General features: G+C 47.4%; 2 protein-coding genes and 1 long non-coding RNA gene across 16 annotated transcripts in view; 2 read left to right on the forward strand and 1 right to left on the reverse strand.

Annotated features, from left to right (window-relative positions):
* The window catches only part of NOD2 (nucleotide binding oligomerization domain containing 2), a 36,709-nt gene extending 26,152 nt beyond the window's left edge, over positions 1-10,557 (forward strand). For both annotated transcript variants that reach the window (XM_045442728.1, XM_045442727.1), the window contains exons 8-12: positions 893-976; positions 1,724-1,807; positions 4,017-4,100; positions 7,438-7,521; positions 9,221-10,557. In XM_045442728.1, coding sequence (XP_045298684.1) covers positions 893-976; positions 1,724-1,807; positions 4,017-4,100; positions 7,438-7,521; positions 9,221-9,293 — 409 coding nt within the window. In that variant the 3' untranslated portion in view covers positions 9,294-10,557. The remainder of the gene's footprint in view (positions 1-892; positions 977-1,723; positions 1,808-4,016; positions 4,101-7,437; positions 7,522-9,220) is intronic.
* On the reverse strand, positions 3,538-7,816 carry LOC123579135. Its single transcript, XR_006702639.1, has 3 exons — positions 7,705-7,816; positions 5,628-5,629; positions 3,538-3,582 (listed from the first exon to the last, which is right to left on the reverse strand). It is a non-coding gene; the product is annotated as an uncharacterized LOC123579135 (long non-coding RNA).
* A 7,976-nt stretch (positions 10,558-18,533) lies between the features above and the next one.
* The window catches only part of CYLD (CYLD lysine 63 deubiquitinase), a 69,651-nt gene continuing 60,315 nt past the window's right edge, over positions 18,534-27,869 (forward strand). For 3 of the 13 annotated variants that reach the window (XM_045442733.1, XM_045442738.1, XM_045442742.1), the window contains exons 1-4: positions 18,589-18,700; positions 19,259-19,319; positions 24,886-25,537; positions 26,764-27,066. In XM_045442733.1, the coding sequence (XP_045298689.1) occupies positions 25,034-25,537; positions 26,764-27,066 (807 nt within the window). In that variant the 5' untranslated portion in view covers positions 18,589-18,700; positions 19,259-19,319; positions 24,886-25,033. Of the gene's footprint in view, positions 19,007-19,258; positions 19,340-24,885; positions 25,538-26,763; positions 27,067-27,869 lie in introns of all 13 variants that reach the window. The other 10 variants (XM_045442730.1, XM_045442739.1, XM_045442732.1 and 7 more) reach the window with 8 other exon arrangements.

Consider the following 27,869-nt stretch of genomic DNA (forward strand, 5'->3'; position numbering starts at 1 on the left):
GTTTTTTGTGTTTTTTTTTTTTTTTTTGCCTGCTTAACAATATATCTTTTGTACCACAATGACTTCATTTTTAAAACACTAGCTGGTTGGTATTCCACTGGCTGGATGTCTGTAATCTATGTAACTGGCCCCATGTCGGTGCGCCCTCACGTTATTCCAGGTTTTTCGCTATGACGTAGTGTTTTGCTCTCTCCCCAGGGGCACAGAGCAGTGCTGGCACACAGCCAGAGCTCAATAAATATTAACCGGATGAATGAAAGCGTGGTGAGCATCCTAGCTCGGCTAGCTTTGCTCACATGTGCACAGACAGGTCTGGGCTAGCTTCCCATATGTAAAACAGCCAGGTCATAAGGAACGAGTTGGGCTCCACCTTTGAAAAGGGAAGTTTCTCAATTTCTGTGGGTCTGAGGGGGATGACCCAGGAGGTGAAGGAGTATGACACCATGAGGAAATGGGGGACATTAGGGAAGAACAAGAAAGAGAGCTGGCTTGCGGGAGAAGAGTGAGACTTGTTTTGGGTGCTCCCAGAGGGTAGTTGAGGACCTGTGGGTAGCAGGCACCAGGAAGCAGATCTGACCTAAATATCAGGAAAAATGTCACCACGCTGTGAATTGACTTTGAGAGTGAGTGACTGAGTTCCTTGTCCCTGAGGACATGTGCTGGGTGGGCCTCTACTATTCTGTAAGTCTGACTGAAAAATGAATTCAGTTTCACCATCCCTCCCAAAAGGTGGAGGCAGATCCACTTTGCTAGGGCCTAGGAGCCCCTCTCAGATCTTTCTGGAAGGTCCCAGAGAGGCAGAACCATGGAGAGGAAGGACACCGTTCACGCATGTCTAGAACACATAGCAGTTACTCCCTGACCAAATGACGCAATCTGTTGGCCTTTTTAGGTTCTGGGGCAACAAGGTGGGTGACGAAGGGGCCCAGGCCTTGGCCGAAGCCTTGGGTGATCACCAGAGCTTGAAGTGGCTCAGGTAAGCTTTGGGGTCTGCATGGTCACAGGGAGCCAGAATGAGGAAGGGAGGGGCCTGGGTCAGTTTTGAGGGTCCTTGATTTGATTGAACTTTGTTCTTCGCCCCCTGTGTTAGGGAGTGGGATGCGAAGAAAAGACCCTTGGGTTGGAGTCAGGACACTTGAGTCTTTCTGGGTGACTTTGGAGGTGTTCCTTCTCCCCTTAAGGGTCTTCATTCCCTATCTGTTAATTGAAGGTTTGGGGCTGAACCAGATATATTTAAAAAATTTTTTTTAGGTTTATTTTGAGAGAGAGAGAGAGAGAGTGTGTGTGTGCATACACGTGTGCATGAGCAGGGGAAGGGGAGAGAGGGAGGGAGGGAGAATTCCGAGCAGGCTGCACGCTTACACAGCGCAGAGCCCTCCATCACAGGGCTTGAACCCACGAACTGTGAGATTGTGACCTGAGCCGAAATCAAGTCTGATGTCCCAATGACTGAGCCACCCAGGCACCCCTGGATCAGATATATTTTATCTCAAGGACCAACTGCAGTCCATGAATAATGGCTACCCAGGACATCACGTTGGAAAGAGTTCTAAGGCTGCTTCTTAGCTTAATGAAAATGAGCACTGTAGTCAGTTGGTAATGTCTGAATGAAGCAGACCAGGATGTGGGGCTATGTGCTTCGTGCATTTTGCCCTTCCTGGGTTACCTTACCTCTGAGGTCCCTCCCTGTTCTGATGTGTTTTTGTTCCTTGATTCTGTCCAGCCTGGTGGGAAACAACATCGGCAGTGTGGGGGCTCAAGCCTTAGCCTTAATGTTGGAAAAGAACGTGACACTGGAAGAACTCTGGTGAGTTGAGGGGTTCCCTGCTTTGAGGAGGCCTCATTCATTCCCTGGCCTCCTCCATGGAAGCGGGTAAAACAGACGTGGATAACCGAGTGGTTGGGCTATTGGGTTTGTCCTTCTGTGTGCTGGGTGCATGAAGCTGATAGAGCCTGGCACGTAGGTGCTAATTCTTTTAATGGAATTATATTTCCTGGTTTGTCGGCTTGTATACTGCCTCCGTGTGGCCTAATGGTTGAGGCCCGAGACTCTGGAGTCAAGCAGGCTGAGCTTCAAGGCCTGCTGTGATCTCAGGCAAGTTAAATAATAAGCTCTGAATCCCAGGTTTCTTACCTGGAAAATGAGGGGCTGACTGCTTCCAACTGTGAAGCATATATTGTTACATGCATAAAGTCTTTTTTAAACACAGGTGTTCCTTTCCCAGGTTTTATTTTATTTTTAAAAAATGTTTATTTTTGAGAGAGAGAGAGCGTGCGCGGGAGAGGGGCAGAGGGAGGGAGACAGAGGCTCGGGAGCGGGCCGTGCACAGTGCAGAGCCCGACGTGGGGCGTGAATTCACAAACCTCGAGATCGTGCCTTGAGCCAAAGTCAGAAGCTTAACCAAATGAGCCACCGAGGCACCCCACGTTTTGTGGATTCTAAGGGAGGCTGAGTGCCTAAGAACGCGGGAGAAGTAAAGGTCTCCCTGGAAGGTGGAGTGGGGTTTGGGGCAAGTTAAAAGGTGAGCCATAAACTGTGCTCACACTGTTGACCTGAAGCTGATTCTAAGCCTCCCGTCCTTTAGATGCCACTAGCTTGGACTTCTTATGACATGTTCTGGGCAGTTCCCAATTCTATCAGGGAGATAAATATGCTGATTTCTCCAGGAAGCAGAAGGCCTTTGAAACCCATGATCACCGTCACAAAGTGGATATTGTAGTGGGATAGCTCTGCCGGTGTCCCATTGATTATATCCTGATTGGACTTTGCCGCTTGGAAATTCTTGTTAGAGGCATGCCTCGCCGTTGAGTGTATCAGTTATGACTACACTAGGCTGCAAGTGAGGGAAGAACTCTAGGTACAGTGGCTCACACCAGTAAAGGATTTCTTTATTTCGTGTCCAACCCGTCTGGAGGTAGGTGGCGTAGGGCTGGTGTAATGGCTCCATGAGGCCAGCAGGGGTCCCCAGTCGGTGGCTTCGCCTGAAGCCATGGTTGGTTGCCTCATGGTCAGCAGATGGCTGCTATACCTGCGACACTGCTTCCGTGTCCCCAGATTCAGTCTGTGTATCCAGGAAGGGCAGGAGGCCCAGGCCAGCTCTCCCTTTTATTTTATTTTTACTCTTGTTGTTTTTATTTTTAAAGTTTATTTTGAGAGAGAGAGAACACAAGCAGGGGAGGGGCGGGGAGAGCGGGAGAGAGAGAATCCCAAGCAGGCTTCGCACTGTCAGCACACAGCCCGACGCAGGGCTCAAACCCAAGAACCGTGAGATCATGACCCGAGCTGAAACCAAGAGTCGGATGCTTCACCGACTGAGTCATCCAGGTGCCCCAAGCTCTCCATTTTATTTATTTATTTAAAAAAAAAAATTTTTTTTTTTCAACGTTTATTTATTTTGGGGACAGAGAGAGACAGAACATGAATGGGGGAGGGGCAGAGAGAGAGGGAGACACAGAATCGGAAACAGGCTCCAGGCTCTGAGCCATCAGCCCAGAGCCTGATGAGGGGCTCGAACTCACAGACAGCGAGATCGTGACCTGGCTGAAGTCGGACGCCTAACCGACTGCGCCACCCAGGCGCCCCTCAAGCTCTCCATTTTAAAGAGAATTTCCCGGAGCCCCATCTGTCAACCTCCCCTTATGTGTTCATGGCCGTGTGGATGTCACTGGCTGTAGTGGAGAGTCAAAAGGCAGTTTTTTTTCACCAAGTGCATGCACATAGTTGCCCAAACCGAAGGAGGCTTCCATTAATAAGAAAGGGAAAGGGATATTAGATCACTGGGACGTGAGAGTACCTTTTATATAGAGGAGCCCTGGGGTGAATTCTCTCCCAGAAACGTCCCTGGAGTTGAAAACCCTCATACTCTTACTATATCTCTTCTTACTTCATCTGCTAAATAGAGATTTTCAGATGTTGGATTTTCTAACTGGGGGGCAAGCAGGCTAATCCTTAGCGACATCGTCTTCCGCAACAAATGTTACCATATGAACGGGATTTTCTCTCTTTTTCTTGCCAGCCTGGAGGAGAACCATCTCCAGGATGAAGGTGTGTGTTCTCTTGCCAAAGGACTTCAGAGGAATTCAAGTTTGAAAGTCCTAAAGTAAGGAACCTGTAAGGAGCCGGGATGATAATGACAGGCCTTATAGGGGGCAGCGGCGGGGGAGAGGGGGGACAAGGGGTGGATATGGGCAGCTTCCCGCCTCTCTAACTCATGCTAAGGTGGCCTGGCAGAAAACGGCTGGTAGAGTCAGGGTTCCCCCAAACACAGACCGGGATCCCAGGGCAAGTTGTTTGCTTGGGAGGTGGTTCCAGCAAACCGTGGTGAGGGGTCAGGGAAATGAAGCAGGGGAGGGAAGGGAACCCATGGCAAGTGGTCACCAAGCCTGTTTTGGCCCTGGTTATCCCCGAGGGGAACCGCCTCAGAGTTGCTGTGGGGCTCCAGGAGCCCCTACCCAACAGAGAAGCGAGGCAGCAGGGGTATTTATCTGCCAACTGCCTGTCCTTCGTTTGCGTGCTTGTGGGGATATTAATTTTCCGGCACTTCGGCTTGCCCTGCGCGAGGATGCTCCTGGGGTCAGGAGAAAGGCCTCAGGCAGAGAGGGGAGGTCTTCCCAGCAGGCAGCCCTCAGAGTTAGAGGTGAAAGCTGAGGGCGTTTGGGTGGGTTGCCGACAGCATCCATCTCGCGGGGCCATCTTTGGCTGAGGCAGGAGACCTGTTCTAACGGTCATCGCTAGTGGTTTCTCTTGGGTTATGCAGGCAGGCGTGCTTGCATTTCTTCATGTGTGCATTCATTCATTTCGTTGTTGTGCATTCATGCATACATTCACCCACTTATGTATCGATGCAAGAAATATTTCTGGAGCACCTGCTGTGCCAAGTGCTGTAGGAGGCTAGAGGGTAGAGCAGTGGAAAGAACAGAGCAGGCCTCAGCCCCCTTAGCTCTTGGATTCTAATGGGAGAGGCATATAATGAACAAGCAGGCCAATACACAAGATTATATATAATAAAGGCTCTAAAGAGTATTCAAGAGGAGATGTGCCAGGGAGAGGGCAGGGTCGCAGCTGCCTGGGGAGAGCATCTCTGAGAAGGTGGCATTGGAGCTGAAACCTGGATAATGAGGAAGGTTACTGTTCTTGCAACGCTGAGGTCTCAGGAATGCACATTCCAAGAAGACCGAACAGCAAGTGCAAAGGCCCTGTGGCAGAAACAAGCTCGGTTGTTTTGAGAACGGAGGGCAGGGCCAGCATGGTTGGACTGTAGGGGAAGGTACAGGGGGGAAGAGGCAGGGTGAGGGGGCCACGTAGGTCTCAGAGCCATGGGGAGGATTTAGGGCTTTATTCTAGGGGCAATGAGAAACCTTTGGAGGAGTTTAATTAGGACAGTAACATCTGATTTACATCATAACAAGATCGTGCCGGCTGCTCTGTGCGGAACAGATGGAAGACGGGTCAGGGGGAATTAAGGTCCTGCTGTCTTCCAGGTGGGAGATGGAGGGGGCCTGGATCAGGCCGATGGCAGTGGAGAAGGCGGGTGAAAGCGAGCAGGCAGTGGTGGAGGTCCTGCGGAGCATCCAGGACCTGGAGGGCCGGACAGAGGCAGTGGTGGGTGGCTGGAGGCGGTGGGGACCACTGGTGGTGGGCTCAGCGGGCAGGCTCCCACTCCGCGTGGACAGGGAGAGTGGATGCAAGCAGGAGCCCAGCTCGCGATCATCACGACCTTGTGCCGGTGCTCTCCGAGGCTGGTGCCGCGCTGCCGGGGGGTGCCAGAGGTCTCACTGGAGAGGGACGTCCGGGCATCATCAGATGGCTCCTTGTGCTACAGGAAGGGGTGGCATCCGCCCTGGCAAATGTGGCCCGTGGAAAACGCTCGCCTTCAGAGGCAGGCAGACAGCTGCCTCCGGGAGAGTGTGTGCTTTGCTGCCAGCCCGCCATCCACTCTGGCAACACTTGTTTGTGTTGCTTTGCAGGGGCGAGCAAGTTGCCAAATGTTTGGGGGAAACACTTCCACTCGTCACTTGGGTGAAACCGGGCTGGGAGGCCCCGGTGATGCCTGGGTGGTCTAAGCTGGGATGCCAGGCTTTGCGCGGTACCTGGTTTCGCATTAACCAGGTGTGGCTGTGGCACATTTGTCCCCCCTCGTTGTCATGCATTTACCCCAGCCAACCCCAGGGGCTGCAGGGGCTTGTCCCACGCTGCCTCGGCGAGTCTTATAGTTAAGTGCCACCGATCTACATCATCCCTCACTGTTTCCCCATAAAAAGCGAGCTTCTTATGTATCTTTTTAAAAAAAGCTAGCATCCTTCTTTTTCTGGGCATAGTGACTGCCAAATGCTGGTTCAGTGTGTGGGCTCCGGCACCTGACAGCCTAGGTTTGGACCCCAGTTCCACCGTTACCCGCCGTTTCTCCTTGGCTTTGGGCTCCTGTAGCCTTGGGTGTAAACAGGGGTACTAGGCGGACCCCCTCTCAGGGTCATGAGCATTACTGGAGTGATGGAGGTGTTGAGCAGGCTTATGGTAAGAGCCCAGCAGGTACTGGCCGTTGTTATCACTGGCGCTGCCTTAGGGTCAGCTTCCCGGATGTTCCTTACTCGGTGGAGGTGGCAGACAGGTGGTGATGTCTCGAAGGCCAAGCTGTGAGCAAAAGAGCAGCATGGGGCGGTGGCTCTTTCCTTGCTGTCCCTGACGGTGTGAGTTCTCCCCTCTCAATTCCCAACCTTGTATTTTCTCGATTCCACGCCCCTCCCCTGCCCACCGCCATACGAAAATATTACTGTTCGTTGATTATTTCCTATCAGTTGGGTATGGTGCCAACTGCACCACAGAATATGCCATTCTTTTCATTCTTATGTTTCATGAGGCAGGTGCTCTTTTAGGTCTGCCTTACAGATGAGGAAATTGGGACTGATTTGCTCGAGATTAAAAGGAAGTGGTGTAAGCTGGATGGGAACCCAGGAAGTAAAATGTACATACTTAAAAAAAATTTTTTTAATGCTTATTTATTCTTGAGAGAGAAGGGGGGGGGGTGGGCAGAGAGAGAGGGAGGCACAGAATCCAAAGCAGGCTCCAGGCTCTGAGCTGTCAGCACAGAGCCCGATGCGAGCCTTGAACTCCCGAACCGTGAGATCGTGACCTGAGTTGAAGTCGAACGCCTAACCAACTGAGCCACCCAGGTGCCCCTAAAATCCACATACTTAACCACCATGCGATATCGCCTTCGGAAGGGAGTAGCTGCTTCATTAGATAAACACATCTGGTGAACAGAGGAGAGAGGGGTGCCTTTCTCTTTAGGCACTGAGTCTTTGTGGAGGGGCTCATTGGGAATCGCAGACAAGAGAGGGACATGTCGAGGGGGCCAACTCCCAAAGCCTCTTTTCATTGGACAGGACCGAGAGGTGAACCAACATTCTTGAAGCTCACCTTTCCGTCTTCCTCTCCAGGCTGTCCAACAACCACATCACCTACCTTGGAGCTGAAGTCCTTCTGCAGGCCCTGGAAAGGAATGATACCATCCTGGAAGTCTGGTAAGGCCCCCTCGGTGGGCCTCGTTATGTCTCTGAGCCTCACGTGTCCAATCTGTAAAATGGGGCCCAGAGGGAGGGGAACTGGGTAATTTTTCCTCCTGGCTCTGACGTTCAGTGGCATTCTGTCTACAGTGGATCTGATTTCTCTCTGGGAAAGATGTTGTCACGTCTCCAAGCATGGACCAAGGCATTCATTTTTAAATCCCGGGTATTCAGAAAGGTCTTAGTTACAGGTGATAGTGTAGGAGGATGAAGAATGAAATAGACACAAGAACTCAGGGGCCTTACACCTGCCTTCCCAGGTCGAGGATGTTATATCAGAGCCTCTGGGTGGAGGCTACATTGGCGGTGGGGGGGGGGGGGGTGGGTGGGTACTGTTGCCTAGTGTTTTCAGACCTTTATAATTAAAAGCCACATTCCTTCATGTTTTGTAAAATGCATCGAGTCACAACTACAGAGATTTATCCTCCTTGTTTCCAGGGACATATTTATAACTCACATCATAAGTACAAAAGCTTCCCCTCACTTTACACGTCATGAGTGAATGTCACTATATGTGTTTCAGGCACTGGTCTAGAAGCCAATCTTTATCTATCTGTCTATCTATCTGTCTATCTATCTATCTATCTATCTATCTATCTATCTATCTATCGCACAAGCAGGGGAGGGGCAGAGTAAGAGGGAGAGAAAGAATCCCAAGCAGGCTCTGCTCTGTCAGTGCACAGTCCCATGCAGGGCTCGATCTCATGAGCCATGAGATCATAACTTGAGCCAAAATCAAGAGTTGGTGCCCTGAAGCCAATCCAGGTGCCCTGAAGCCAATCTTTTAAAACTAGCAGATCCCCCCATGAAAATCTGTATTTCCAAGTTTTCTACCAAAAGCTTCCCTCTCTGGGCCCCCACACAAAATGCCAGGAAGTAAGCAGAGTAGAGAAGGGCTGATCGCACTCTCTGTCAGCCTGGCAGATGGGCTCAGGCTGACTGCACCCCCCCCCCCCCCCCCCGCCCCAAGCCTGCTGTTTTGGACCAGGCCCCCTGTCTCACCCCTGCAAACTTGTGGCCCCTGCTTTACATACGCAGACTGACTGGTTACGCCCTCAAAAATCATACCAAGGCAGCAGCACCAATACATATCCAATGATGAGGTTTAAAATAAAGATGTCTAGGAATCTGTCCTGTGATCAAGCGCTTTTCCTTTCTGTATGGTTGTGTAATCCCTACAGGCAGTGAGATCCTCAGGCCCCTGGCAGAGTGTGAGTTTTTGTTTTAAACCTTTACACGGTCAGAGGAAATGTCACATTCTGTGTCCGGGAGGAGGAGGCCAGCATCAGGTTGATATTTTAAGGGTTCTGATGTTATTTGCCGCCCGTTGGCAGAACTTGGGAGGGTATCAGGGCTTGCTCATTGCATTCTTGACAGATTCTGCTGTTGCCTTAAAAAGAATCGCCTGCCTTGGGGAGTCAGGGCTGGCTGGGTCCGGTGTGGATTCTCTCTGCAGAGTCACGGAGGCTTGCTTTGTCGCACACAGTGACTCATGAGCTGCCCTGGTGGACAGAGGCTAACACCAGCACAGGAGGGCTGCAGCGGGGCCTTGGGGCCAGGCCGTTCAGGCGCAGGTTTGGAAAGGAGCAGCCTCCAGTTAAAAGCACCGCTCTGGCTCAGCGTTCGCCCAGACCTCTCTTTGCTTTATCCCCTTTAGGCTCCGAGGCAACACTTTCTCTCCAGAGGAGACTGAGAGGCTCAGCCAGAGGGACACCAGACTCTTGCTCTGAAGCCCGGAGGCCAACGTTCATCTCAGTTTGTTTGTGAACAGGCCGTGGGTTTGGATCCCAGAAGCTGGATTCCATCTGGCAGCAGTCCATTCACCCAGAGCCGAGTCCTGCCCGGGACAAGCACAATAGGTCACCTTTGTTCTGGCAGAAGAAGGAGCAACCGTGCCCTTTAGAGTAACTCTTCTGCAGCCTGTTTTGCATCCCGTTCTTCCCAAGAGTCGATCTGTGGAACTTAGAAGAGGAGCGGCTCCCCACCACCTCTGGCCGATCCGACGCGGGTCAGTGGGGCGCATGGAGGTTACTGCGTGCCTGGTGCTGTAGAGACCTGGACCCACAGGAGCGGCCCCCCTTCCCACCTGCCTCACAGTGAGGAGGGGGATTCAGGGAGCAGCTTTCTGCCATGTTTTAACTCACGGGTTGTCGCCCATCCAGAAGTTCCCCACATCTGGTCCCTCCCTGCATCCTGGATCCCTGCACGTGGCACTTCCTCTGAGGGTAAAGTTTCAGAATATAGGTGTTCTCAGCTTTGGTATTTATAGCCTCGCCCCCCCCCCCCCACAAGCCCAGGGTGGGAAGGGCTGCAATTCACCTGCTCTCCTTCCTGATACTTAACACATGATCGAAAGGGGACACATGACAGCCGTTCGTTCCCTAAGATGGGCTAGATTTTCCAAAAAATAAGACGACACTACGGCAAATATCACACACACAATTTTTTTTTTTTTTTTTTTTTTCTTTTCAGCGAAGTCAATTACTCTTCAGTTAAGCCTTTGGAAACAACGCCCCACCCAAATGCAGCTTTTTAGAATCAGAATTTTGAATAGTCCCACCAGGTCTCTGGTTGATGCCTGTGAGTTGTGACAGCAGACCCCTGAAATGGTTCAGTGTTACGTGATACAGAGTTATGGATCAAAACTTTACAGGGGCGAAATCAAAGACTTTTCCTTATAAGGCAGATGTTTTTCTGGATTTTTCAAAATGGTGCATTGTTGAAGCCTCCGTAAACCGTCAGGTGTGGTCAGAGTGTTATTACTTAAACGTTACTTTTTGTGCAAACTGGTTACTATTTATAAACCACTTGGTTTGATTCTCTCAAGTTTGTTTTTGTAAAAAACACGACCATGAATTTTATGCTGTAAATAGTCACAGGGGAGGAGAACTGTTGAGTCCTCAAAGCTGTGGGGGTCTCAATAGATGGTGACCAAAATGTTTAAAAGATATTCGTGAATGTTGTCAAATATTAAAGCACAATTTTCTACTTGGAGGGGCAAAAATGATGTTTTGACTAGATAGTTTATTGTTTAGGGCAAAAGCAATTCATAGAAATGGGCTTGCAATCAAAGCCCTTTGGGCTTTGGTTTACAAGGGTCTAACCCAGCGTGAAGTTTTTTTTTTTTTTAATTTATTTTTTTTACATTTATTCATTTTTGAGAAACAGAGAGAGAGACAGAGCACAAGCAGGGGAGGGGCAGAGGGAGACCCAGAGTCCGAAGCAGGCCCCAGGCTCTGAGCTGTCAGCACAGAGCCTAACGTGGGGCTCAAACTCACAAACCGCAAGATCATGACCTGAGCCAAAGTCAGACGCTTAACCAACTGAGCCACCCAGGTTCCCCACCCAGTGTGAAGTTTTAAGCTGTGTTGGCGCCTCCTGGTGCCCCTCGTGGCTGAAAGGCAAATGTGAGGAGGCCCCTGGGCCTCCCTTGATTCTCTCCCAGTGGCTCCAGGAGTCTTTACCAGGAAAAGGATGGAGAAGGTTCGGGAACAGCTCTCCTCAGCAAGCAGCCTCCTTGTTGAAATCCTCCTCAGCGGCATTTAATGAACAAGGGCTCAGGCGCTTCCTCACCAAAGTGACATCCGCCTCCTTGAAATGTTTTGTGTGGGCCTGGCTCGCTAAATGCTGCGGCCTCTCCGTGGGCTCCTGTCTGTGAGTGTGCTCGTGGGCTCTCCGTGGGTGGCGTTAGGTTCTGTCCAGACTACTGTTCTGATACAGAAGATCAGGAGGGGAGTGGACACCGATGGGCCTGCTTTCTCTGAGGCGTAAACATGGCATTGCATTTGTGTGGCGGCGTCTTGGATTGGAAAAATCGGAAAATTTCATTTTCCTTAAACCCATTTGGCGATTATTTACCAGCCAGATACGTTAGGACAATCGGTGGATGAACAAAACACACACGATCCTTGTCGTCAGGGCAGTTGGGTTGAGGGGGCAGGAGAGGTGGGCAGAAAACTAGTGAACTGGAAGTTATATAAAAATAGAGCCCACTGTAGCGCTAGGAAGGAAATAAAGGTTCAGGATGGGGGGGGGGGCTTCAGATTGGTCAGAGACGGAGAAGCTGGGACCTCATGAATGAGAGGGGGCTTATTCACAGAGAACAAGTTATCTGAAGACGCTGTCATGGGAAAGGGCTTGGTACGCGTAGTGGGCTGAATAATGGCCCCAAATACTTAGCTCCTAATTCCTTGAGCCTGTGAATATTGCCTTATGTGGCAAAAGGGACTGAATTTAAGTGATTATGATGAGGATCTTGGGTTGGGGAGATTGTCCTAGATTAGCTAGCTAGGCCCTAATCGCAACCATGAGTGTCTTTGTAGGAGCGAGGCTGAGGGAGGCTTGACACAGAAGGTGTGACCACTGAAGTAAGATGCTAGATTCCTGGCTTTGGAGGTGGAGGAAAGGGCCCCATGGGTCCAGGCGTGCAGCTCTGGAAGCTGGAAAAAGCCAGGGCACAGATTTTCCCCGAGAACCTCTGGAAGGAGCACAGGTCTGCTCCCGCTTTGGTTGCAGCCCATTTTGGAATCTGGCCTCCTGGCCTCCAGGACCGTAGGAGAATTAATTGGTGTCGTTTTAAGCTACGAAGACTGTGGTGATTTGTCACAGCAGCGACAGAAAACAAATATGGTATGTTGAGGGCAAGCTAAGAGGAGAGCATCACCACGTGGGTTTATGGAGGTAGGTAGGGTCAGGTCACGAAGGACCTAGTGGACCGTGGTCAAGGGTTTGGGTTTGATCTTGGAATAATAGCAAGCCAGAGGAGAGTTTTCCAGAAACATTCTAGGAGTCGATTCCCGAAGGTTTAAAATGGAATGGATGAGAGAAGAGGGGGAGGGAAGACTCAAGGCTGGCTCCTCGAATTTTGGCTGGGACACACCATCCTGGAGCTCAGGTGGGAAGACAGGTGGGAAACAAGTTTGGAAGCAGGAGGGACCTTGTTTTGGATTGTCACGTTTGGGACACCTAAGTGAAGTCAAGGGGAGACGTCAAGTTAGCCATGAGTCTAAATTTCCAAAGTCTAGCAGCAGATCCACCAAAAACATTCTAAGGTGGGGCAGGTCACTTGCGAACAAGTCCGCAGACTTCCAGAAATCACTTTGCAGATTTCAGAAGTCGCTTCTAGAATAGGAGCAGACAAGATCCCTGATTTGTGGCCAAGAATACCTAATTCTTATATGCAGAAAGAAAAAAAAAGGGGGGTACCAGAGCAAGAGAATTTTTTTTAAAGAGCTGTAGTCTTTAATTATATTCAGCATCATCCTAGAAGGGGAAAAAAAATGTCAATCTGAGTGTTCCCCCCACCCCCACCCCCCCGCCGCCGCCGCCGCCCCCCCTCCCACCCCCGGCCGCCGCCCCACGATTGCGCCCAAACCAGATACTGGAATGAATACACCTCGCAGAAGTGTGGGAGGTGGAATCACATTCTAAGCAGGCTGAGTTGAGACTACATACAGCATCATTTCATTATTGTGCCAACACACCTTCACGCTTCCATCCCACCCAGGAGACCGGTGCAGCCCAGGGGTGACGCGCACGGCAGTGGGGGTGCACACTCTGGCAAGGCCCACACGCCAGGGAACACAGGCTCGGGCCCTGGGGGGCAGGTTTCAGGTGAAGAGCAAGGTCACGAACGACATCGGGACCATCCTGAGCCATTCCCCTTGGAGAATGACATCGGGAGAGACTGCAGCTGTACAGGCTGACAACCCAAGATTTTTGGAGTCCCCAAGATTCCTTTTTCTTGCTCTAAATTTTTTAAATATTTTTTTAAGCTTATTTAATTTGAGAGAGAGAGAGAGAGGGAGAGAGAGAGAGAGAGAGAGAGAGAGAGAGAGAGAGAGAGAATCCCAAGCAGGTTCCATGCTGTCAGTGCAGAGCTTGATGGCAGGCTCGAACTCACAAACCATGAGATCAAGAGTCAGACGTTTAACTGACTGAGCCACCCAGGCGCCCCTTTTTGCTCTAAATTTAATCTCATGTATCATTGCTTCTGGAATAGTCCACAAACCCAAGCTCCTAAGTATCACCCTTCCCTTATCAATCACCCTGAAAATTCCTGGTCTCCCTTTTTCACTTGGAACCATTTCTTTCTTGACATCTTCCATTCCACATCCTCCTCCCCCTCCCCCGCTCTCCCCTGTGCCTTCTGGGAAACAAGGGCCTCCTTAGGGGCCCACCCTTGCCCGGATTACCTCACCAGGGGGATAGCCGGCCCCCCTGCCTCTGCCTTTGACTCATGGTGTGAGCCTGTTAAAAGGGAAGTCAGGTGAGCTGTGCTCTGATCGAAATTCTCCAGAACTTCTCAATCTAATGCAGAGTGAAAGTCAAGGTCTCCTCCTGGCCCGGCCCACCCCTGTGTTTTCACTGGCCTCCCCTTTGCCACTCATACTCCCATTCGCTGCCCTCCAGCCACACCACTTCTTGGCCGTTCCTTGACAATGCTAACTGCTTCCAGGAGGAAATGCCTATTTCCTCCTCCGGGAACACTCTTCCCTAGGCAGTGGCATGGCTGGCTTCCTCATTTGTTGCAGGTCTTTGTTCATCAAGGGCGTCCTTCCTGAACAATCCACCCAAAATAGCAGTCCCCAACCACTCTCTTCTCCGCTGCCGTGCTTAATATTGGCTTCTCAGCACATACCGCCTGATGTACGTGTGTTTCTTCCTTTCCCTAGAATGCCAGCTCCATGAGAACAAGAGCCATGCTTGCTGTAGAGTCCACGGAGTCTAGAATGGTACCTAGCGCATAGCAGATGTTCAAATACTTGTTAAATGAATGGAGAGTCTACCTGCCTAAAGGAGGCAGAATATAGAAGTTGCGGAAGATTATCGAAGCAAATCACCTTTTTCCTCTCACCATTAGTGTCTCCTCCCTAAGGGAGGAAGGTTTCCTGCATCATGGGATCATTTCTTGAAAAAAAAAAAAACAATTTTTTTTTTAAATTTTTTTTTTTCAACGTTTATTTATTTTTGGGACAGAGAGAGACAGAGCATGAACGGGGGAGGGTCAGAGAGAGAGAGAGGGAGACACAGAATCGGAAACAGGCTCCAGGCTCTGAGCCATCATGAGCCATCAGCCCAGAGCCTGACGCGGGGCTCGAACTCACGGATCGTGAGATCGTGACCTGGCTGAAGTCGGACGCTTAACCGACTGCGCCACCCAGGCGCCCCAAAAAAACAATTTTTTTAAGGTTTATTCATTTTTCAGAGACAGAAAGAGCGTGAGCGGGGGAGAGGCAGAGAGCGAGGGAGACACAGAATCCAAAACAGGCTCCAGGTTCCGAGCTGTCAGCACAGAGCCCGATGAGGGACCTGAACTCATGGACGGCGAGATCATGACCTGAGCTGAAGCCGGACGCTTCACCGACGGAACCTACCCAGGCGCCCCATCATGGGATCATTTCTAATGTATTTACTGCCCCAAATAGGATTCCAGATGTAGCGCAAAGGCCCCAATGAAGAGCACGAGACCCCCCTCTCTCTGTGGGTGTGTTTTTCAAATCACACAGAAATCATTTGTCATTGATAACCGCAAATAGCTCAAACAGGAGAGCATGGGCTTATAGTTCAGCAGGATTAGGGTAAAGATTAATGTAATCCCTTTTATTTTATCAAAAAGAGCTTTTGGGTGACCAGGGTAAAAGCCCTCAGACAGAATGTTCCAGTGGCATCTGGAATGTCCCCTCGCTAAGAGATAAGCACATGCCCGGTGTGGTCGTCTCTCCACTCATCCATTGATTGGAACACCATGCTGGGCTATCATGGAGAAAGTTCCCACACAATACCCTTGCCCGTAGGGGCGTTTAGAGCTTATTCTGAACGGCCCCGACTCACAGGAGTGGGGGGGGGGGGGGGATGGCTGGACACTTGGGAGGCTGGGTGAACCACGGCGAGTTGCCATTTCCTGAGATGGGGGCACGGGAGGACTGCGGTAGGAGTGGAGGAGGGTCAGGAGCTCACCTTTGGCTGTGTGGGGTGGAGACGCTGAGTAGGCAGGAGGCTGTAAGATACCGAATTTGGTGAGGCGGGAAGTAGGAGGGGGTCTGGGATAGCCATTTGGGGAGCACGGGGCAGGGGCTGAGAAACGACCACGACTAGTGGGTGTCAGTCTAAGGCACAGGCCCCTACCAGGCGACCAGGTTTCCAGCCCCTGGGGGAGAGAGATCCATTTAATCCACCGGCCTTTTGCTGGTTTTCTGCTGTGTACAATGAGAGAGCTAAGCGGGACAGTTTAGAATCATCGTTAACTACTCTGTTAAAACCTTTCAGCGGGATCCCACTGCTCTTAAGCTAAAGACCAGAACTTGGCCCTGGCTCACAAGGTCCTGCCTGAACGGCTCTGTCGTGCCCACATTTACTGTGCTCTGTCTCTTTCGGTTCCTTCCACATGTCACGCACAGTCCTGTTCCCATTGCCTGAAGGGCTCCCTTCACCCTCATCCACTAGCCATATTTACTGCCTTATCTTACAGGTGACTTCCTCAAACGGGCCTTCCCTGAGTGCCCGGCCACCTTGTATGTGTGCTCAGAACGGTTCTCCTTCCGGGGCTTACTCCAACCTCAGTAAGTAAGTAAGTGATCTCGTACCTAGTTTAAGTCTGCCCTTCCCCGCCGGATGGCAAGGGTGACATCTCTCTCGGACGCTGACATGTTGCTTGCTACCTGCTCGGTACCGCAACCAGCAGTCGTGTGTATCCAGGCCAGGCTGAGTGGAACAGGCGAAGGTGGTGAATAGAGGAGGTCAAGCAGGGCCCGGAGCCGTCTGCAAAGACCCTTGGAAGAGGGAGGACTTTGGTTGGGCCTTAAACAAAGGGAGGATTGGACAGCAGAGAGGACAGGCCGTTTCGGTCGGGGAATCTGTCTAAACAGACCTGGGAAGAGCCCTGACCTGAAATCAGGAGAATCAGGGTCTCAGCTCAACTCTTGGGTGACCTGGGAAGGGTTATTTGCCCCCTCTGGACCCTAATCTCCTGTCTGTAAAATGAGAGGCTGGCTTATCAGGGACTGCAGATAATAGCATCATGACACTATTCCCCCATCTCATCCGCTGGCAGACATCTCTTTGCCCCGAGAGCCTGAATACAGCTTTAGAGTTGTTTTCGACACAGTGTTCTAGGCAGTCATTACCAATTGATAGGAGATGGTAATTGAGATCAGCCCTGCATATCGGGCCTGGCTTGGAAGACAATCTCTTGGATGAAGTCAGGCTATGACATTGTCTGATTCAGGGAATGGGTCACGGGAGGACTGAGCAAGGGTTCTGACAGCTGTGGGTAGGGCAGAAAGCCCTGCCGAGGGAAAGGGCTCAGCAGCACCATCTGATGATGCCATCATCAGAAAGGACTTGAAGATGTTCTGGCACCGTGGTGGCAAGCTGACCTTCAGGGGCCAGTAGATAACGTTAAAGGAGAGAAATGTGCCAGGAGAGTAAAATGGGGGAATGGGAAGGAGTGTGGTAAAACGGGGAAAGGGAGACCATGTGCCCTGTCTCAAAGGATTCTTTCTCTCTCACTCCATTGCCTCTTCTCATGCTTCCTCCTCACTGCACAGATCAAACAAGAACAATCTTCGGGATGAATTTCTTGCCCGGACAGCTAGAATGTGACCTCTGAGTCCTCACGACTTTATTGGAGAATCTAGATCTGGGAGGTAACAGTGTCATCTAAGGCCACACTATGGGCCAGACCTGTTGATTTCCATTTTAGTGCTTTTTACTGCAGTGTGGTCATGAGGCTTGGGACACAGGCTAAGGATGCACTAAGGAGAGACAGGAGTGGACTAAGGATTTCAACAGATGTCCATTTCGTCCTGGGTGCTTATGGCAAGGGAGATGGGTGGCCTGTTTACCAGTACTGTTAGTAACCACTCATGTGACTTCTTTTATGTAGTTACTGGTTTAAACTCCCCAGATCTTCAGAAGTGTCACTTTCCACTGGGGAAATTTTCCCTCTCATGATTAAACACGCCCCCCCTTTCCTTAATATTAATCACCTTCTCCTATAATTGGTACTTAAAATGTCAAAGGAGAAGGAATTAATTAACAGGAGTATCCAGTGCAGCAAGGCATGGTATGCTGCAAGGCTCTGGGACTGATTATAAAAAGCACTTCCTTAAATATTTTGAGCACTTTGGGGAATCAGAAACCTCCCTTCTAATTGAAAGATCCTTAACTACACCCCAAGTCCTGGCTGGTGGCCAGGGGTGCAGAGCTGAGTGAGGCGGCGTGTGGAAATCCCTTCTTCGCCACTCTAGGGAGACGTCCCTCCAAACTGGGATAGGTGGCAACAGAGGTTCAGAAACGGCAGAGGTCCCGGGCCCAATCTGAGGGAAAAGAAATTTAACATGACTGAGCTCCTGCTATGTGTCAGGAACTTCACCTACGGTGCTTCTGTAGGACAGGTCATAACGATGATCTCCATTTTACAGATTAGGATATTGAGGCTTAGCATGGTGGTGAGATCCTCGAGTCGCGCGGCTACTAATTGAAAGAGCAAAGGATTCAAACTTAGGTCTGATTCTAAAGCTTTGCTTTTTCATGGGATCCTGAAATCCTAGTCCCACCTCGCGTCTGGACTGCTCTCCACCCTGGCCCCAAACTCCCTGCAGGAGTTTTGACAGCTAAGCCCCGAGCCAAGACCCCGGCCGGGGAGGTGGAGCAGGGAGCAGCACAAGAGCCCCGCCCCGGCTCGGGTGTCAGCCAATGGTAACGCGGCACCCAGTCTTTTGTCCAATCAGCCAGAGCTCTTCGTCCCCCCTTCCTCCCCGGCTCCTCTGCCCCTCCCCTCCGCTTTCCCTTTGGCTCGACCGAGCTTGACGGAGCGGAAAGTCCCTTCAGCCGACTCCGGACCGGCAGCCATTGGAGGAAGGTCTGTCACTGGGCCGCCCAATCAGCGCGTGCACAGAAACGCATCTCGGGCTGTGATTGGTTAGCGCGGCGGTTGCCCCCTCGCCCCCGCTCTCTCTCACCCCCCTGGGCGGCTCGGAGGCGGGGCAGGTGGGGGCGGGCCCAGGTAGCAGGTTCGGCTGCGCCGGGGCCGCGCGTCGGAGGTAAATATTAAGGCGGTGGGTGTGGGGCGCCGGGGCCGAACCGGGACGCGGGCTAGCCGAGCTGGGGAAGGGGCGACGCCCCGCCGCCCGAGGTGAGTGAGAGAACGGGCGGTTGAGCCGGCGAGCGGCTGGCGCCTGGGTCCCCTCGGGCGTCCCTGCCCGGCCTCCGGACGCCTCCAGCCGCCGCCGCCGCGGTCGTCGGGCCCTAGGCGCCGGCCCGTTAGTTGCCCTGGCCCGGAGCCGGCCAGGCCCGCGGGGTGTTGAGCCCGCTGACGTCAGCCCGGGCTTCCTCACCCCCGGGGCTTCCCCCACCCTTCCCCCCGGCTTCCTGAGAGGGCTCCCGAGCCGTGGGAGCCTGGTCGCCGCCGCCGGGACCTCCGGGGGAGCGAGGACTTGGGGTGAGAGCCGCGCAGGAAACCGTCTCCGCCTGCGGTCTCCCCCATTTACAGACGGGGAAACCGAGGCACGGGCCGCTGGTCGGCTCCCGACGGTCACTGTTGGCTTCGGGAGCCCTGGGCTGTTTTATCTCCTCTCGGAGTCGAGGGGGGCGTATCGTTCCGTCGGTTTGGGGGGGTTAGTGGCCCTTGTCCAGGAAGAGCAGCAGTCGGGGTTCTGGCCTCGTTAATGGCGTGTTCTGCTTTTTCTTTCAGTTTCCCCCTTTCCAGGGTGAGGATGGTTTTGTGCAACAACCTGGAGTTCATTAGTTGAAAGGTGCGCTCTGTCGAGACAAGGTATTCTTTTCCTTCTTTTTGTTTTTCTTTACGATCGTATTAACGATCTGTGGGGGGAAATCGGGAAGTCTTGACAGAAGATCGTGTTCCTGGATTTGGTTCTCAGCTGGGTCAGCTGCCCGGTTATTCATGTACTTGGCATCTTTTCTATTCCACCCTGTGGCATTTGCATGTTTTAGGGTGGTTGTCATCTTCCAGCCACCAAGCCTTGCAGTGTCTCTCAGCCCCCAACATCCCTGCCCCCATCCTCTCTCCAGTCTCCCTGTGTAGTTGTAGCCTCAGCTGGGCTGAGGATCATTCCTTACCTTGCTTTTGAACTGGGGCTAATAGAGATCTTAATAAGATTGTTCCTTTTGCAGTCATTGGCTCGCTGGAGAAAAATCCAGGCCTTGAGGGAGGTTGTTCATTCAAGTGCTGGTTTTCTGCACACCCCCTCACGCCCCAAGTAGACTGAATGGCCCTGAGGATTTAGCCTGCCAATTCCCCACTGGGTAGTGGGTGGATTTGAACTAGAACAGTATTAGGAGAAAATGATTTGCTGGGGGTTCTTGTGGAAGTTCATGTACTGCAAATGTTGATATCACCCAGAACATTCTCTAATGTTCTGCTGCAAAATGTTACAGTATTGCCCTGAAGAAGCCTTCCTCTGGATGGTAACTTTTGCGAAGAGCCGGTAAGACCAAGGCACTGTTACACACAACGAGCCCGCAGCAGCAGTGATTTCTTGTGGTCTGGCATGCCTAAACTGTAATTTTGCCTGATTTATGGAAGTCTGTAACTCTAACACAAGAAGAGACAAAGGAGTCATTACCCTCTTCATCAAACGATTAATATTTTGTTCCTGATTTCCACACTCTGGTCCTAAATTTGTCAAGGTACTTTGATTGGTTACACAGCACTTACAGGCATCAGACATGGTGTGACGATCTAGGAAACCAATTTCAGATGAACCTCAGAACTTGTTTTTGCAATCGTGAAAGATTTCTTGTTTGTTTCTTCTCTCCGGTAGCAATGTAGGGGGGTTAACACTGACCATGACTTCATTCATTCTGAGATGTAGTAAAGTATACTTTTTGTTTGTTTGTTTCCCTTTTAACCTGGAAGAGGCTTTTAATCACTTAAACAGTGAAGGTGAGGAAATGGAATTTTGGCTTTCGCTTTTGCACCTGAGTTAACCAAATCGTCTGTTCATTTCACATCTACGGAATGCCCATGACATGCCAGGCACTGGCTCGGGAGCTAGACATCCGAAGATACAGGACTTGGGGAATTCACAGTTTGGAAGTGTCGTGGCCAGGTTTAACTCTAGTGCGACCGCAGGGTTCCTTGTTCATATAAATACAGATGCAGGAGCCAGGCCATTTTTTAACTTTGTAAGTCCTGCCTCTTTACAGACTGAATCCTTGTGTGCTTGGGTCACAAGTTAGTATGTGAAGAAAAATAAAACTGACTCTCTTTTCTGCTCCTGGAATCTCTGTTTTCCAGCCGTTTAGTAGTAAAACACTTACAAACTTGTTCTTTTAGTGAGAGATATCCTTTCTTAAAATGGTGATTATTCTAGCTATCTAGAAGCTTTTGGAAGAAGTCCTTTGTGTCTTCTTACTTTGGTATTCATGCTGACCTTCCTGTCTCTGCCATTCATAATTAGGGGCAGTATTTTAGTATTGTGAAGTTTTATTCTGATTTACACAGTCTCCTTTGGTTTCTGGAACAAGTCAGGACATTTGAGAAGATGTGAAACGTTCTTGAATTAGATCTGTCTCTGTTTTCTTCAGTGAGGTTCTTTGAACGGTATAACCTGATAGCTTGGGAATTAAAAAGACATTGTGTTTTCTAGACAACCGTTGTCAATTGTATGTAGCTGATTATGTTCATTTGTACCACATGTTGTCTTTTAGAACGTGGTAATTGTGACCTGTAGTATTTTCCTATAAAATGTATTTCTTGACCAGCGTTTCATTGCATTGATAGGAAACTGATAGTTATTTGTGTCTTTCAACCCTCATCTTGATTTAGTGACTTTATTTTAGTGCCATTAGACTCTCATTTATTCAGAATCCAGACCCTCAACCAGCTCAGGTAACCAGACACATTTTCAAATCTCTGTGACCCTGAACCATTCCCTCATCTGGAATGTTGTTAAAAGAAAGGCCTTCTTCTGTTCGATATGGTTTAGAGTTAAATACATCATTGCATTCCGCCTCTTTGGTAATCTTCATTCAGCACTTAGAGTAATTATCAGGATATTCATAATCACTCCATTTCCCAGCCTGAAGTAAGTACGATGGCATTTAGATGAATCATTTGTGATATATTTACACTCACAGTGAAGTATACGATTAGAGGCAATTTTAAACCAATTAGACCTGAAAGGTAGTAAGAGAACACAAAGTAGGGCAGTTATCATATCTTAAATCTGCCATATTTGCCAGTATCTAACACTGTGCTGAGTGCACAGAAATACTCAACACACCAGCAAACCTTGATTGATAACTCATCGACGGTGTCTTTTACGTCTTTCCCGTTGTAGTCTTTAGTTTTTATGGCTTGGGTGCTTAAGACTTAATTTAACTATTGTGCATGTCCCAGGGAAAGAAGAATGCTGTCATAATATTCATTTCTACGGTGGAGGAAAGTCTCTTTATTAACCTATATCTGCTGCAGTGCCAGTGTATGGAGATATTAACAATCATGAAATTCATTATCTTGTATCGTTGTAGAGTCATCAAGTTCCCCATTCACCTTTCTCTGTCAGTTGCAATGAAGAGAATCTGTGTTTAATGTAGTTGCAAACCTATTCTTTCTTAATGTGAGGAAAGGCCACCGCCTTTTTATTTTTGGGTAATGCTTTTTCAATATTTTATGAACTTTTGTTCTGTCCGTTCTAGTTGTCTAACATGATCCCTGCTTTTATCAAGTGTAAGCTCACTGCCACTTGTGCTAACTCAGGTTAGAGAAAAGCTCTCCTTGTGTGCTCACTGTAAAATACAGTTCTCAATAACTGTTGTTAAATTGCCTTCCACTTTTTTATAAACCAAAGTAGTTATATTAAATTTTACTGTGGACTGTCTCTTAAATGACTTGCATAAAACACTTCTGTAATCAAATTCATTTAAAACATAGTGTCCTAATGCATTACGTATAGCAATTTAGTTTTGTCTTGGTAATATTTCATGACCCACTGGTGGGTTTTATTTTAAATCATGACATGACATATTAATCTAGAGAGCCAACAGGGTAGGAATGGTGGGTATACAATATTAAGATTCAAGGACGTTCTTAATTTTAATATTTGAAGGTGTAATTTTTAGGAATTTTAAGAAGTCATTCCTTTTCTAAATAGAATTACCATACTTTCAAAAGCAATTTTGGCCAGAAATATTTAAATACATTTATAAGGAGAACAAAACAACAAGCTTTTTTAGAAGTTGCTCTTTGACTCTCTCCTCCTTCCGGGAGTAACCCAAACGAGGTCAATGCAGTAAAGCCTCTGTGCTTTACTCCTAAAAGGCTGTTCAGAATTTATGTACACCTCTTTTAGTTACTGTTGTTTGCTTCTTTTTAAACACACAAACGTATTTCATCCTCTGGCTTCTCAGAACCGATTACAAGCAGTAAGTTGGAAAGCAACAAGGCCATAAAATGAGCCAAATACACATTGCAGGAAACCACAGAAAATGGCTGATTGCAAGGGAAAATCAAGGACTGTAAATCTATAGAAAGCAGACCCAAGAACTCACAAAGCCTTTCAACAAAGTAACAAACATCTTTGTATATTGAGAGTCAGGTGACAACTTTATATTCATATTGATAACTCAGTGATTCAGAAAAGGCTATTTCCCTGTTGATCTTTGAGAAGAATTTTAGTCAGAAACAACAAATACTTCATTTTGGTACCTTAAAGGAATGCAGCCAAAGTAAGGATTTGGGTTGCTGTTTGAGTAGCCTTCATGAGGGGTTTTTGCTCATAATGGTGCCAAGATAGGGGTTTCCACAGGTGTCTTATGTAAGTGGCAAATATAAATTGATTCTATTCCTGCCGAAGTAGACAGTGCCCTCAAGTGGAATTAAGACAAACACATTATAAAAAAAAGAAAAAAAAAAAAAAGAGAGAGAGACAGAGAGAGAACCACTTTAAGCCAGCTCTACCCCTGCTTTTTACTAAATGTTGCACAGATATTTCAAGAGTATTGGTTTAAAGGGATGCCAAACTCTTTATCTGGTCTTGGGTAATTTACATGTCTCGTTCTGGGTTGTAGTGGGACAGACTTTTAAAAAACCTCACCATTAGAGAGCACTTCATTATCTAATGATGCATTCTTTGTATAGATTTGACCGATTATTTAATCATTAAGTTAAATTATTAAACTGAAAATTTGGTTCTTTACTTTTAGGAGTATTTATTTTTAAATTCCAAGAGGAAACTAGATAAATATGATAGTCCAATCAACTGTTGCTGTTACTCAGAATGGTGGATAACTCTACCTCAAAGAAGGAGGGAATAAGTAACTGTGTTTAGAAACCAAATAGCCACACTCGTGTCCCAGAGAATACATAAGGACTGTTTTTTTTCAGTAAGATAATTAATTGAAATAATGAATTCTGAATTTGATTTAGTGAAATTGCATAGTGTTTAACCCCCAGTTAAGGTAGGGTTGCGAAGGCTGTTTTAATTGTGCAAGACTAGTATTGTAAAAATTTTCAGTGAAGATTTGAAACTGGAAATAGTCTTTTTATGTTTTTCTTTCTAGCATAACATAGTTAAAATTGTGGTGTTTGTTACTGTACTCCAGTTATGTTCTTTGTTATGTAGTCCAAGTTTTAATGGCTACAAAATTGATTTTTAACATCTTTACTATCATCAGATTTACAATACCTGATATTTGAGATTATGAGAAATTAAATGATGGCTCCGATTAATATGATTAACATTTGCCTGTCTAAGGACAAAATGTGCATGATGAAAGGAATGAAACTGAATCAGAGATCAAGTAAATGATCCATTATCAAAATAGGGAGCACAGATAAATGAATCGTGGTTACAGTTTCAGAATATGATTTATGTTTTTTTGATAAAAGATGTTCAGCATAATAATTAGGATGGGCAACTTTTCACTTAAACCATGTGTACAGAAATAATAGCCTCTTTGACTGATGTCTGTTTTGCTGAAATGCAGCAACTTACTCATTTAGGTTAGGCCTGATCTATTAAAAACGCTACTTTTTAAAGCTTAAAAATGCATATATATGTTTAAATATGTATAGAATGTTATCTTTTACTAGAATTTGATTTTATACATTGCATTGCCATGGAAACAAACATTATTGTATTGTGTTTGAAGCTACTTTACAATTGGATCTCCTTAATTAAAGGTGCAACGTTACAGTAGGTACAAGTGATGCATGTCTTTTAGCCTTTTTAGGTAATTTTGGAAGTATTTCATTTATGTGTGTGCTTTTACTAATCAAATGAGATCTTAAGTCTTTAACCTTGATTTTAGCTCATGTAGAATAAAGTGTAAAGTTTCTTTTTGCTTGTCCTCCAGGCATTTTGCTTTGCTGTCTTGTTACAGCATGGACACCAAATTGCTAAAAACGTGCTTTGGGACTGCCAGTGAATTTATCTTTTGTGGTTTTCCTACAAACTTAGTAGTTCCCTTTTTTTTGAGTTAATATTTCGGAGTTAATGTCACCATGAGTTCAGGCTTATGGAGCCAAGAAAAAGTTACTTCACCCTACTGGGAAGAGCGGATTTTTTATTTGCTTCTTCAAGAATGCAGTGTTACAGACAAACAAACGCAAAAGCTCCTTAAAGTACCAAAGGGGAGTATAGGACAGTATATCCAAGATCGTTCTGTGGGGCACTCGAGGATTCCATCTGCAAAAGGCAAGAAAAATCAGATTGGATTAAAAATCCTAGAGCAACCACACGCAGTTCTCTTTGTTGATGAAAAGGATGTTGTAGAAATAAATGAAAAATTCACAGAGTTGCTTTTGGCAATTACCAATTGTGAAGAGAGGTTCAGCCTGTTTAAAAACAGAAACAGACTGAGTAAAGGCCTCCAGATAGACGTGGGCTGCCCTGTGAAAGTACAGCTGAGATCCGGGGAAGAAAAATTTCCTGGAGTTGTGCGCTTCAGAGGACCCTTGTTAGCAGAGAGGACGGTATCGGGAATATTCTTTGGAGTAGAACTGCTGGTAAGTTTGATAAACCTTTTTAGTGAGCTTGTGCGTGTGTGTGTTTCTTTCTGTGTATACTTGTATGCACACGTGTTTTTTTTTTTTTTTTTTACCCCCTTAAATTAAATACAACAGACGTTTTTCCAGAAATCTCCCATAGTTTTTAATATTCATAGTTCTTAGGATTTACTTTTAAATGATAAATTGAGATAACGTAAAGATGATGCATTGAAAACTTTTTAAAAACTACCTAATGTAGTAGGAAATACACATAGATCATGTCATTGTTGAAGGGTTTCCAATATTAGAAATTTTAACATTGTGCTAAAAGTGAACTCTGCCAATTATAATTGAATTAATCACCTCACAAAATTACGAATTCTCTTGTGACCGTAGTAACTGTAGGTCTTTCAGTTTTTCTTAGGGTGTGCTATTAAGTTCATGAAACTTAGATATAAGATTTTCAAAAAATAAGGGGCGGCAATTTAAAACGGCTTGTAGTTGTCCCTGATAATATATGTGAAAATGACCCAGGAACTTATTTCTCCTGAAGGGAGAACCAACAACTCCGTGATTCATTTCCAAAGTTAATGTTCTCAAGAGCTTAAATGTCAGTTACATTTTTTACATTCTTGCATATAGAATTTCATGATCAAAAAGTTTCTAAAGCAGCCAGTTGTAAGCCAAGTAAGAGATCTGAATCCCAGCTATACTATTTACTAGTTGGGCTGCCAGGTTACTTACCCAAGCTACTTCTCCTAAAGCTGCTTCCTCATCTGTAAAATAATGAAACCAGCACACAGCTTGAAGCGTTTTTTTGTGATACACTGATTCAAGAGTCAGTGTGGTGGCTGGCACATAGTAAGTACTCAGCAAATGGAGCTAACGTTATCGTGGTTTTAAAGTAAATTTTTCTTTTTATGACAAAGTTATTGTTCGTATTGAAATGTACAATCTAGCCCGGCTCTCTCACAGTGGAATTATGAGTTTTAATTAATTAATTAATTAATTAATTATATTTCAGCATCAGATACAGCTTCTTTTTTCCTTTTTTTTAGACACTCGAAATTCACCAGCAACTGCTAATAATTAATTATATTTCTTATCTCTGTCATTCGGAATTTTCCCAGTGATTTCTCTGAAATCCCCGGAGTGGATCTTTGTTTCTTATGGATCATCTTACTTCATTTCTTCTCTACCTTATCAGTCACTTTTTTTTCCCCCCCCTCTCATTTGAAAACTAGGAAGAAGGCCGTGGCCAAGGTTTTACTGACGGGATATATCAAGGGAAACAGCTTTTCCAGTGTGATGAAGACTGTGGAGTGTTTGTTGCGTTGGACAAGCTAGAAATCCTGGAAGATGATGACAATGGATTGGAAAGTGACTATGCAGGTCCAGGGGACACCGTGCAGATGGAACTTCCGCCCCTGGAGATAAACTCCAGAGTTTCTTTGAAGCTCGGAGAAACCACAGAGTCCGGCACAGTTATATTCTGCGACGTCTTGCCTGGGAAAGAAAGCTTAGGATATTTTGTCGGTGTGGACATGGTAAGAAACTTTTGGAATAGATTATCTTTGTGGGTGTATCTATTAGTTTCATGACCAGTTTAGGTACAGATTGAGCACTTTGAATATTTAAAAGGGTGACGTAAAAAACATCTTCTAATTTATCTTTGGTAGAGGAACATTGACGTGGGACAGGAGTCTAGATATGGAGTTACATTTACTCTTTTTCCAGTTTGAATAAACTGGAGTAATGTTTCAATCCTTAAATTTGCTCTATGATAGCTGACCAATAAACAGGAAAAAAAAAAAAGCCCCACCCACAGATGTTCCATGATACCTTGTTTTTCTTTATCTTGAAAAGATTCCCCCCGCCCCCCATTCTCTTTATAATATTTTGCTAATATGGATGGCAGTCTGAGGATCCTCTTGGCAGGCTGCCTAGAGTTTTGCCCCACTGGCTTTTCCCCACCTCTGTCTGTCCTTTAGTTGGCCTGTGCGAGCGTGCATTCCAAACCCCTCTAGTGTGCTCCTGGAAAGGAAAGTTCTGGCAAACACAGTATTCCTCATCTATTTCCAACGACAGCATGTTGTACACATTGGTGCTCAGGGCAGTTGTCTGACTGGCTTGTCTCTTAATCTGACTCCATGAACAGCACTATACTCCTTGGTGCTATGTTGGAATATAAAATAATTAAATACAGAAGTCTGTTTTGGAGGGAACTCTTACATATCCATAAGATGTCAAAAGTACAATAAAAAATAGATCCTCTGTGTACAGAAATGCACACAGGGGTTCAAATAGAATATTTAAGTGCTCAGGGAATGTAAAAGTAATTACAACAAGG

This window comes from Leopardus geoffroyi, chromosome E2 (genome assembly GCF_018350155.1).
Source record: "Leopardus geoffroyi isolate Oge1 chromosome E2, O.geoffroyi_Oge1_pat1.0, whole genome shotgun sequence".
Lineage (NCBI taxonomy): Eukaryota > Metazoa > Chordata > Mammalia > Carnivora > Felidae > Leopardus > Leopardus geoffroyi.